Raw genomic sequence first — 12,830 nt, 5'->3', positions numbered from 1 at the left:
AAAAGATTTTATTTGATTTATTTGTCAAATAGAGAGAGAGAGAGAGAGAGAGCCCAAGCAGGGAGAGCAGCAGGCAGAGGAAGAAGCAGGCTCCCTGCTGAGCAAGGAGCCCGATATGGGGCTCAATGTGGGGCTCGATCCCAGGACCTGGGATCATGACCCGAGCAAAAGGCAGATGCTTAATCGACTGAGCCACCCAGGCGTCCCAACATCAAGCAGTTTTTTTCAAAGGAGTTTTCCTGAGGCCAGAGCTATGCTCTAGGAAACTCAGTGGAAAGCATGATCAAGTGAAGAATCCTGAGAGGTGACCCACCTTATCATTCCAAATTCAGAGAAAATACATGAAGTACCATAGTCTGGGCATTCATACGTGTCCCATGGGTCAGAGGGCTGAGAGGTTGGAATCTCTGGCTGAAAGGAGATGTCTTAACTCAGGTCACATGCTGTCACAAATTCATGTCATTTGATGAATATTAACTAATTTGAACTTTATAACTGGCAGAAGAGAGTGTCTGGGTAAGCACTTTTCCTCTAAAAACTAGCTGTCTGCCATTATGCAAGTTACTCAACCTCCCTGGGTCTGTTCTCACCTCTGCAAAATGAAGAACAAGTCCCCCTCTTAGAAAGGTGGTCCCCAAGAGCACCGACTGGTCCATGACAAAGTTTTCATCTGTCCTTGTGATGAAAATGTCTGGGTAAAATGCAAACTGGGTTCTCTTGCGAAGAATTTTATATACTCTGAGATCAGGTCAATATTAAAATTTTTGTTGTTTTAGAAATGATTGCAGTTAGAGTTGGAAGGGATAGTTTGGGTTGTAGGGCGATTTTCAATGTTTTCTTCCTTCCTCTCCTTTGCCTTCTTCACCTCCCCCCTCCTCATGCCCTTTCCTGCTCCTCTCCTTGTCTACATTGTTTGTTCTCTGGGCCGGGCCCTGGGCTGAGTACCTTAGACCCATTAACTTACTCCTCAAATCCACCCAAAGAGGCCAGAATTACCATCTTCTTTTTTTTTCCCCCAGGTGGAGAAACGAAAGCTCAGAGAGATTAAGTACATTGCTCAATGTCACACAGCTCCCAAAATGCGTTCGCTGAATCTCCAGACTCCTGCCCCCATACGGAACATGAATAAGACATTTCAGTAGCTAACAGGAAATGACATGGTATAAGTAAAGCACCCGGCACGGTATCTGGCACATAATGGGTACTTAACAAAGAGTAGTTATTCATTCCTTCCTTCCATAAATATTTTCTGAGCATCGACCATGTGCCAAGCACTGTTATATGCCCTGAAACACAGCAGTTAAGAATACAGATGGAGGGGCGCCTGGGTGGCTCAGTCGGTTAAGCGGCTGCCTTCGGCTCAGGTCATGATCCCAGGGTCCTGGGATCAAGCCTCGCATCGGGCTCCCTGCTCAGCAGAGAGCCTGCTTCTCCCTTTCCCTCTGCCTACCGCTCTGCCTACTTGTGCTCTCTATCTCTCTGTCAAATAAATAAATTTTGAAAAAAAAAAAAAAAAAGAATACAGATGGAAATCCCTGTCCCGTGGAGCTTACATTCTAGGGCTTATTACATGTGTGATTCCATCCTCTGCTTCAGCTTTCACCCACACGCACTCTTTCTGCTCACAGGAGGGATGAAAAAAGGTTGTGGCCACGTTCCACTCTCTGGCCCTACAATGGCAGAGCCGGCATCAGGGGAGAAAGGGGGCTATCGTGCTGGTAACTGCCAGCTTCCTACCAAAGGTGGAGCAGTGGTGCTCTCTTAAGGAAGAGGGCAGGTACTGGGGACAGGGAGAAGGGGAGGAAGGCTGGAAGCCAGAAGACCAGGCCCCAGGCTGGGCGCTTCTTCCAATAGTTTGGGCAAATCTGAAGTCAGTTCAGAAACCCAAAGTTCTATGGGCGGTTGGTGCCTGCCTCTCCCTCCCACCTCTAACCTCGTTCCACCTGGGCTACCAGGAAGCCGGGTACCTTCTGGATGGATCCGAGCAGTGCTGATGGGAGAAGACTGAGGCTTCCCTGGGGGCCTTTGTGTCTCGGACCCCACAGCTTTCCTGCGGGGAACCATGAAAAGTGAGAGGACGTGGGGGCAGAAGTCTTGTTCCTGTCCTGGCCCTGTATCTTGCCGTCTTTCCCCCTTTTATCTCCTCTGTGAACCCTACTTCATGGGGTTCTTGGAAGGATTAAAAGACTGGGCACTTGCTCATAGTAGGTTAAGTAGTCTTTGTTGGGCTGGTTGGTTTATCCAAAAGCAGGTTGAAAAAGTTGTTGGGAAAAGAGGAAGGGTGAGCTTCTCTTCCTTCCTCACTGTCCCCCCATTCTGGCTGGGTCCATTGCCTTGTTCCCATGCCCTCTACTCATTCCTATTCTCCCATCTCCCACTCCTGGAGTAGTTCCTGAAGCACCCCCAGAACACCCACTGGGTCCCAGGGAACACAGTTTGTGAACCATCAAACCAAGCCAAGACAATACTCTTCCAAAGAAATTTATTTCAGATTTTAGTATCAGCCTTCAAAAAAGAGTTAGTGTTATTTAAAAGTTGGAGAGTGAATGAGGACTTCAACTCTACCTCCGTTTTGACCTCTCTGTACTTTCTAAGTGATTAAGTTCTTTCCAGCTTATTTCTTAACTCAGGCGAGAGACCCAGCGAGCAAAGCTTCCCCAGATGGGAACCAAAACTACCCCCTGAAGCAATAAGGACCACCCTGAGCCAGCAAGACCCCACATGACTGACCCCAACACAAGGATCAATGTGACCTTTATGGCCCCCTGCATGTACCCACACACCTTTGTCCCCCTGCAAGTATTTTCACCACTTTGGAGACCGTCTGAGACACTAGTTGGCTGTCTTCCTGCTGTTGGCCTCACGGAAATAATTCCTTTCTTGTTTCACTACCACTCATTTCTCTGCCTTGGGATGTTGTCAGCGACGAGTGGCCGAACCTGGTCTGTGTGGGATCCCCGGAGCCAGGTGCTCTTGTACCTCTGTGCCCCAGCTACAAGAGCGAGGACTATAATAAAATCAGACACTCTGGTGGTGGCGGGGCTCAGGCACTGAGATTTTTTTTTTTTTAACTCCCCAGTTGACCACTGCTTGGCCAGAGCTAGGAAAGCATGGATTAAGGAAGATATTCTCAATGTAAAGGAAATTTATTAATGCTCAAATGCATAAAATGAGATGCTTTGGGAGCACCAGTGAAGTAGTAATCAATTCTGCTTTGGGAACGAAGAGGATGTCAGGAAATCAACAGGGGGGAGGTGACATTTAAGCTCAACTTTAAACGATGAGCAGGGGTTTCCAGGGCCTTGCCGTTTGAAGCGTGGCCTGCAGACCAACAGCGCAAACATCTGCCAGGTGCTTGTTAGGAATGCATAATTCTGAGTCCCTTCCCACACCTACTGAATCGCAATGTGCTTGTTAATAAGACTCCCGGGTTATTCATATGCACCGCAGAGTTTGAGAGGCCTTGGGCTAAATGGACAAGGTGGAGAAGAACATTGCCACCATAAACCCGGCCAGTTTAGATTAAACAATGGTTTACTATAACCGAGGTTTATTTTTCATTTTCTCTTTTAAAATAAATCCCAAACCTAATGTTCTCAATGGTTGACCCAAATGTCATTTCGTAATGACATCTGAAGGTTTGAGGGTGAGGATTGAGTGCTTTATCCAATCTGCTAATGGGGAATGTTTTTATACTACTGGTACAGATGCTCACCCGTGGCTCTGGGGGTTGGACAGGTTGGGACATAGGGCCCTCCTGGCATGGGATTTAGGTCTCTGTGCAAACAAGCCAGCACATCCACCCTCAGATGGGTTGCACGTGCAGCCTTCCTTGTGGGCACCATTTTGACTCGTGTCACGTTTTGTGGGGGTGTCAGCTGCTTCCAATCCAGTGTTAATCCCACAACCACAGCTGTCTGCTCTTTTGCAATGAAAGGAAAGGGGGAAGAAGTCTCCAAGGGTGGTGGTGGGGATATGAATCCTGCTGGTCTGTACCTTTTAAACAGGACACACAACACCCCAAATATAGCCTACTGACTATTTCAAGATTAAGGAATTTGAGAAACAGTTTGTGCGGGAAGGACTTTCCACCATCGCCTGAAGCAGGTCATAACCTTTATGAGATAGGTACCTTCTCCACACCCAGAGGAAAGGAGCACCCTTATCTCCAAAGATGAAGGGACACAGAGAGGAATCTGAAGAAACAGTCCTTGTTAACTCCCCCACACCCCCCAACTTACTACACTTACCTCATACCCTTGGTCCTATGACATCTTTCCATGACTCTTCACTCATCATCAAGTCCAGCATAAAAACACTCAGGTCTAACCATTTCTTTGGGTCTTCACGTCTTTACAAAGTTCGGTGTCACATGAAACTTGTATTAGATAAATATGTATACATTCCTCCTGTTAATCTGTCTTCTTCAGTTTCATTCTCAGACTCAGCCAGAACTCTAAGAGGGTCGAGGAAAACTTTTTCCTTCCCTACAACAGCACAGGTGGTGGAAACCTATAATGCTTTGTCCTGGCCGCCCTGAATAGCTGCGTGTCTCATGGGCCAGCCTCCAGCCTCAAGAGCTAGCCGCGTGTCCTAGTTGACTCCCAGTTTCTACCTGGATGTAGGGATGACTCCATGCCCACATGTTTCAGCACAACCCAGACCGATTTGGGTTTTTTTCCTACTCTTTCCAACCCCATCTCTGTCCATCTAAGTAAGGGAATAAATTGTCTTTTTCCTGAAAATACTATGGGAAATAATTGTTTCACATGAAGTCCACCAACCTAGATGTGTTGAATACAGTTATGGAAGGCACACTTTAGTGGGTATGTAGTAGGGGCAATCCTTCCCACCTCAGCAGGGTTTACATGAGAATCGAGTTGGGAACCATATATCCCATCCTCACCATGGTGTCAAGCACAGAGAATGCACTCAATACTTGGTCCTTTATACAACGAGGTTGCTTTAACATCTGCTCTATCTTTTGTGATAGAGGCAGTGGCCGCGCTCTCTCCTGGTGGTGCCCACCCCATGCATGTGGGGACAGAGGATGGCACAAGTCCTCAGTACTGTTGCTTGTCCACAGACCTGGCGACCAGGTCATAAACACTGTTTTCAGACCAGTCCCCTAAATTCCAATAGAATAGTTTGGGGAACCAACCACTGAGACCACAACCCTCATCCAATCACCATGTTATTTTTAAATCCTTCAAGAAAACAAGTCTAAAATATTCTTTCCATAATAAATAGTAGTAATCCTCGGAGTGTGTTCCCTTCTACCTACTGAAATCACTTACAGTTAAGAATAACTGTCCCTCTTCTTTAATATCTACCTGTGTGCTTGATCGCACTGAGCTTCTGGCCTCCATCTTGCCATGTCTGTTCACAATCTTTACCCTTCTCAATTGTTATGGTTATTATTGCCCCCAGCTGTACCCTCCTCCATTTGAGAGTCACCCTTCTTCCAGTTTCCATGACACAACGGTCTTCTGTTTCTCCTTCTACTTCTCTGATCAGTCCCTCTCTCCCCACCTAACCATATACTCCTAAGCTTTTGTCTGCGGACCTCCTCTCTTCTGCTTTGCTCCTGGAGTTCCATCCACTTGGATAGCTTTGTTGAGCACATCTAGGAAGGCAGTCCCAAATTCTTACCTCCCTTCAGCCCCAGACCAACATCTATAACTTTCATTCACATCTCCACTTGTCTGCAAGGCCCAAACTCCTCACCCTCCTCATAGAACAGCTCTTTCCCCTGGCTCCCCAGTCTCTGTTATGTCAGCACATGGGCCGTGGCTCTCACACATAACTGAACCTGACTTGAACCTTCTCCACGGTTATTACCATTCTTTTCTGTCTCATTGGTTTCCTTAAACTATGCAGCTTTCCATTTTTTTGAATTCCTGGTTCTCCCTTCTGCAGATGTTTACAAAGAGATGGAACCAAAATCAAATGTCTTTGAAAAGTTCTAACTTTTTTAAAGATTTTATTTATTTATTTGTCAGAGAGAGAGCACAAGCAGGGGGAGCAGCAGGCCGAAGCAGAGGAAGAAGCAGGCTCCCCACTGAGCAGGGAGCCTGATGCAGGACTTGATCCCAGCTATCTGGGATCATGACCTGAGCCAAAGGCAGACCCTTAACCGACTGAGCCACCCAGGAGTTCCAAGTTAGTTTTAACTTTCTAAACTTACACATAACACAGAGCTCTCATCATCTTCAACATGTGTGGCCCAGACCGGACCAGACAAATTTCTTCCCTGGGTTTATTCTTTTTTTTTTTTTTTTTTAAGATTTATTTAAAAGAGGGGGGCAGGGAGAGAGGGAAAGAATCTCAAGCAGACTCCGCGCTGAGCACAGAGCCTAAAGCAGGGCTCAATCTCACAACCCCGAGATCACAACCTGAGCTGAAACCAAGAGTTGGACGCTCAACCAACTTCATCACCCAGGCACCCCATCTTCCTGAGGTTTATTCTAAGTGGAATGAACCTAAAAGAACCATTGATACCAGGGTCATGGAACTAGGAAGATGAGAACCTGAGACTTTTGTACATTTGGTAGGGTATCTGCCCACTGTCTCCTGAATACACCTCAGCCTTTCTTCTTCCATGTTACCATCCCCTCCCCACCTTTTCCACTAGTTGAAATTATATCTATCCATTGCTCAAAATTGACCACAAATAGCATCTATTCCTCAAATCCTATGATCTCTTCCTCTTTTGAAACACACTCACTGCAATGTAACCTTCTTAATCATTGAATGGTGTTTCCCATTTCTTTCTTTTTTTTTTTTGGATTTTATTTATTTATTTAAGATCGAGAGAGCACAGATAGGGGGAGGAGCAGAGGAGAGGGAGAAGCAGGTTCCCCAGTGAGCAGGGGGACTGACACGGGGCTCGATCCCAGGACCCCGAGATCATGACCTGAGCCAAAGGCAGACGCTTAACCGACTGAGCCACCCAGGTGCCCCTCCCATTTATTTATCTGCCATCACCCCATCCCTGGCCCAGGCACAAGACCCCAAAGACAAGAGCCTAGTAACTGTTGGTTCCATGGTGTCTAAGAAGTATGTCCAATCACCAACTTTTGTATAATACCTATTTCTTTTATTCTAACATGCATAATCTTTCACAATTTAACATTGGTGAAATCAGAATTCATCTTATAATCACTGGCATGCTATAATTTACTTAGTAGCATTTTTTCTTAGTGGTACACAAAATATGGGTGCATCTTACACAGATGGTACCTTAGATTCAGTGAAATAAAGTATCATTCGAGGCTTCCTGCTAATAGTTATGTTTACTCCTGTCTTCCTGCCTCTAGGGTGAATCATTCCATGTTCTCAATATTTCCTTAGTTCCTGTTTTCTACTCCTACTGTTGTCTCTTCTTTACCTCCTTTAATTTTCTCCTCTTCTCAAGTAGAGTCAGACTATTTTACACCGCAATAAGATAGTGCTAAATACAGTGGTGTCACTGCATCATGGTCCCACGTGATAAAATGCTGTTTACAATCCTGAATATGTTTTCTATACAATTAACTCCAGTTAATTGTATAAACTAGTTAAAATACATCTTTATTTTTTTTAAGTGTGAACGGGCCACCATATTACATAAGCCTCAGTTTATGAAGACAATGTAGTCGGAAGCAGAGTAGTGTTGAAATTGAATAAGACAACTATAGCAATACAATATATTTAATGACAACATAATTATTCTTTGAGCAGCATTGTGGCCTGGGAGAGTCTATAGAGAGTAAAAATTTCTAAACAAGTCCAGATGCCCTGTACCATCCAATAATCCTTGTTTACATAGTTTCATTCTTCATCTGTCCACAAGGCTGGGAAATCCAGCAGTTTGGGGTCAGACAACTCCGTGGAGAGGAAGCTGTCTTCATTGGCACTGGCATGGGGGAACCTGCCATGACCCCTAATGTTGTAGAAAGTGCTAGTCTTTCACCTCCCCTTCCCGTGGCCTAGGATCCAGTCAAAATGGGGATGACTTATCCCACAAACCCTATTCTCTGCAGCCCCAAACTTTCCTGTCTTTCTCATGTCTTTGCCTAGGCTGACCGTTTCATCTACAACAGCACTATCTAATTAGGACTTTCTGTGATTGTGGAAATAGTCTACAGGTCTGCACTATCCAATACAATAGCCACTAGCCACATGTGGCTATCGAACAGAGCACTTGAAATGTTGCTAGTGCAGTGGCAAGAACTGCACTTTCAATTTTATTTTACTTAAATTTAAATAGATACATGGCTAGTGGCTACCACATTGGACAGCACAGATCTAGCATGTATTTTTCTTTTCTTTCTTTCTTTTTTTTTTTTTTAGAGAGGTGAGGAGAGAGAGCAGGGGTGGGGGATGAGGAGTGGGGGAGAGGCAGAGGGTAAGGGAGAGAAAGACTCTCAAGCAGACTCCCCGCTGAGCAGGGCTCCATCTCACGACCCTGAGATCATGACCTGAGCTAAAATGAAGAGTCGGATAGCATGTACTTTTCCACATGGGCATCGAGCATGTACATCTGCCCCAAATCTCCAATCTTCACGGGGCACCTCAGGGGCCGTTTTCTCCATGAGATTCGGTCTTCCCAGTGGAAATCATTCTTTCCTTCCTCAGAATTCCCATTACACTTTGAACCACTACTGTAGCACTTAACACTTTTCACCTTGTAGATATTTGTATACCTTGTCCTCTACCACTCCCCTCTCAGACAGCTGGAACTATCTCTTATTCTTAATCTGGACATCCTAGTGCAGGGATGCTTTAAAATGTTAGTTGCATGAATCTATAATAGCAGTACAGCAATCAACATTAACTATAAACAACTGGCAAAGATTGCTGTGCAATAAACGATCAACCTTGACAAAAGAAAAAGTTTGGGCCTTGGCCTCAGCTCCTGGGAGATCATTTCTAAGCCCTTATAGGAGACTCTAATAGGAGGGTGTTTGTTTGCCTGGAAGCCTTGGGCCATACCAGATAGTCTATACTAACGATGTGATTTATGATGGAGGCCTTAGGCTAAGAGTTGTCAGCTCAACCTCTGGAAAGGCTAGAAACTAAGGTCAGCCAGGAAAGCAGTTAGCTGTATGAACATGGCTGACCCCTAGTAAAAACTCTGCACACCTTGATGGACTTGGTTATGTTTCCCTGGTTGACAATACTTGGTGCATATTGTCACACACCACTGCTGGGAGAAAGAAGCACTAACTGCACAGTTCTACTGCGAGAGAACAGTTGGAAGTTCTATGCCTGGTTTCTCCTGCACCCTGCTGTAAATGCTGCTTTCCTTTGCTGATTTTAATCTGTATCCTTTTGCCACATTAAACCATCACTGTGAGTATAATGGCTTTTCTGTGTTCTGGGAGTCCTCCTAGCTAATTATTAAACCTGAGAGTGGTCTTGGGAACCTCCCAAACTTGCAGTTGCCCAAGATAACCTATGTCATATTGTTGCCTAGAGCCTGTCCTGTTGAGAGTGTATCTCCTCAAATCCCTGCCCTGATCACACCACCTCTGGACTGGTGGGCTGCAGGCCCCAGTTCATGTCAGGGCTGATAGCCAGGGATGGGAGTCTGGTCCTCCACATGGGCAATGGAGTGGTGGCAAGGGTGTGTCTGGGACCAGGACCACACAAGGACTAGGTATGGTAACAGAGGAAGTGGGTGGGGGGCTTCCGAGTGGAAGGAGTGGAAAAGCTGGCATGCATAGCGCAACTGGGTGGCAGTTGTGGTGGCGGGGGTGGGGGGTGGGGGGGAGAGGATCAGGGATCTACGGGCCCCTGACTTGAAACTTCAGGAGGCTCTGGTACCCACCTGGCTCTAATCCTCAGGAACTATAAATCCCTGCCCCTGCAAGGCAGAAGCTGTGGAGGAGACTCCACAGGCCAGAGCTCACCTGACTTAGGGCAGGGTTATCCTGTCTTTAGCTGTACCATTTGTACACTCGTGACCAAAAGACCAGATACCCAGACCCTGAGCAGGAAGGTGGAAGGGGCAGTAGGTAGAGGGAAAGAGCAGAAAAACTTCTTTTATTAAGCAAGAAATCTGAACTGGGCATTCCTTCTCTATCCCAGAACAGCCCTCTGATTCCAAGTGCTGTAATTTAAAGAGAAGGTCCCCTTCTCAAAATCATGTTTTTTATATTTCTATAAATACTACCAATGAGGGGTTCACTTGAGTTAACTAGCAAGCACCTAAATTAGGGTTAAGAGAAATGGTCATTCACGACTTACTGCAGATTCAATTAATCAGATTGCTTTCCTAATCTGAGCTTAGCTACATTAGAGGAAAGTCATTACGTTGTGGAAGGGAGAAATCATTCGAGGGTGCAGGGCATATCTGGTTAGGTAGAGTTCCGGGGGCGGGGGCAGCGCTCGGACACAGGGACTATTAAGGACACCTGTCTGCTGGGAGAGAAGCCCAGAAAGCGAGGTAGGATGGAATATGGAACACATTGCCACAGCAGACCTATGGCTCCTTCCTCTCCAAGACCGAGTTCTGTCATCACCAATTCTCAAGTCCTTGGCCCTCTCCCCACCACTAGACTTGTCTTGCATGGAGATTCCAGGAGAGTAGTATTAAGCTGGCTTCGTGAGGGTCTCATAGGAGACTGGAAGTGCTTTTCCAGACAGACCTAGAAGTAAAAGCACCAGCAAACAGAACGGATCTGTGGGGTCAGTGGGGGTTGAGGAAGGGCAGAAGTACCCTCTGCCATACATAGAATGAGTACAGGCTTAGAGAAGTTCTCTAAGAAAAGAGACTTCTATTTGTTCATTTCCACAGGACCTGGAACAGGGTGGGTACTCAATATTTAACGAATGGTTGAATGGATTGCAAAATCATGAGAGTTGCCAGACTCACCCAGGTCTCGTTTCCTATCTGGGATCTGAGAATTTTTTCCTTCCTAGGTAGGCACTTAATCTAGTTGTATGGGTTTACAGATTTTTTTTATTCCTATTTTGAATCCTATTTCCCATCTCCTATCCAGAAAGCCCCTAAGCTTGCCTTTTATTCTTTCCTGTCCCTTCACAACTGAATCCTAGGCTTCATTAGGGTCTCAGACTATCTAGGAGGCATTTGAGTCATTTTTTATAGGAGGGGGCTCTTGTGAACCTGTTTACACACAAGAACAGAAGAAGTCTGAAAGAGGTATGAAGTAGGACACAGAACACAGCATTAACGAGGAGCAAATCCATGAGGTCAGGGGAAGGGCAGCTGGAGGGCCCCCTCTGGGAGGGAGTGCTGCCATGGTGATCTAGGAGCTACCACTCCATCTGGTGAGGGGAGCATGGTCAGCAGTTCCATGTGCAGACGGCTGGCCAGGCCCCATAGATATCTATGTCCTTTCCCAGGCACAGCCTCGGGGCCCCTAGGAAAACACTGACCAATAAATTAAGTTGAAAAATATGTAAGAGGCAGGAAATATCAACCTGGAGTATTTGTCAATGGCGTGGGTGTTCTGGAAGATGCGAAGACCCATGTGGCCCTTCAGAAGCCCTTTCTTCCTGGAGGAGCTGGATTCACTGCTCAGAGCCAGGTGGACCACTATTTTGTCTTGTCTTTCTTCTTCCGTCAGAATATGGCTTCTTGGGTACCCGGCCAGGCTGTTGGCCTCAGACTCACTGTAGCTTCCATCCAGCATCATGGTTCTTGAGTGAAGCATTCCACACATGCACGGGAACTGCGGGCAGCAAACACAAGGAAGGTGTCAGCCATGTTTAGGCCTTGTGGAGGGGCAGAAGCGGTGGCCTGGACCTGGAGCAAAGCCCCATGGCTACTCAGAGCCACAGAAAGGCAGAACTAAAAGGACCTCCAGAGATCGCTCAGTCCAACGATTCTCTACATATTAGAACTCTCTGCATATTAGAATCACCCAGGGAGCTCTTTAAAATGGCCACATCCAGGCTTCACTCTCAACTAATTAATTTGAAACTATCATATGATCTCATTTATATGTGGAATTCAAGAAACAAAACATAGGATCATAGGGGAAGAGAGGAAAAAATAAAACAAGACAAAACCAGAGAGGGAGACAAACCATAAGAGACTCTTAATCATAGGAAACAAACTGAGGGTTGCTGGAGGGGAGGGGGGTGGGAGGGATGAGGTAACTGGGTGATGGACATTAAGGAGGGCACGTGATGTAAGGAGCACTGGGTGTTATATAAGACTGATGAATCATTGACCTCTACCTCTGAAACCGAAATACATTATATGTTAACTAACTGAATTTAAATTTTAAAAAGATGAAAAAAAAAAAAAACCTAATTAATTTGAAGATCCCTAGGTGATTCTACAATGCAGTGAGGGTCCAGAATCACTGATTTAGTCTAAACGTCCCCATTTGCAGAGGCAAAAACTAAGACCCAGTGAGGCTATACAATTCTCCCGAGATCACACAGCTAGTGTCACAGTCAGGGCTTTAAATGCACACATTCTGGGGGCCCCTGGGTGGCTCAGTCAGTTAAGCCTCTGGCTCTAGATTTTGGCTCAGGTCATGATCTCAGAGTCGTGGGATTGAACCCTGCTTCGGGCTCAGCGCTCAGCTCAGAGTCTGCTTGAGATTCTCTCTCTTCCTCTCCCTCTGCTCCTCCCCCTGCTCTCTCTCTCAAATAAATAAAGTCTTTTAAAAATATATTTAAAAAAATAATAAACCCATACATTCTGATTCCAGTCGTGGGTCTCCACGTCTTTGTGCATGAATCAAAAGATGATTAGTTAGGAGAGTATCCTTATGCTAAAGAGTTACATTTAAGCATAAAAGGTCACGGTGCCTGCAATGCATTTTTAAATGGTTCAACTGCACCGACAAAAGTACATTTATGTGGAG

General features: G+C 45.9%; 1 protein-coding gene across 3 annotated transcripts in view; it reads right to left on the bottom strand.

Moving 5' to 3' along the window:
* Positions 1–11,369: 11,369 nt before the first annotated feature.
* The window catches only part of GABRR2 (gamma-aminobutyric acid type A receptor subunit rho2), a 42,636-nt gene continuing 41,175 nt past the window's right edge, over positions 11,370–12,830 (bottom strand). For all 3 annotated transcript variants that reach the window (XM_028108100.2, XM_088024280.1, XM_088024281.1), the window contains exon 9: positions 11,370–11,681. In XM_028108100.2, coding sequence (XP_027963901.1) covers positions 11,370–11,681 — 312 coding nt within the window. The remainder of the gene's footprint in view (positions 11,682–12,830) is intronic.

This window comes from Eumetopias jubatus, unplaced genomic scaffold (genome assembly GCF_037043125.1).
Source record: "Eumetopias jubatus isolate StellerSeaLion01/CBP00866 unplaced genomic scaffold, mEumJub1_p1.0 scaffold_6, whole genome shotgun sequence".
Lineage (NCBI taxonomy): Eukaryota > Metazoa > Chordata > Mammalia > Carnivora > Otariidae > Eumetopias > Eumetopias jubatus.
Note: the sequence above shows the minus strand (reverse complement) of the source record. Positions and strands in the feature narration are given on the sequence as shown.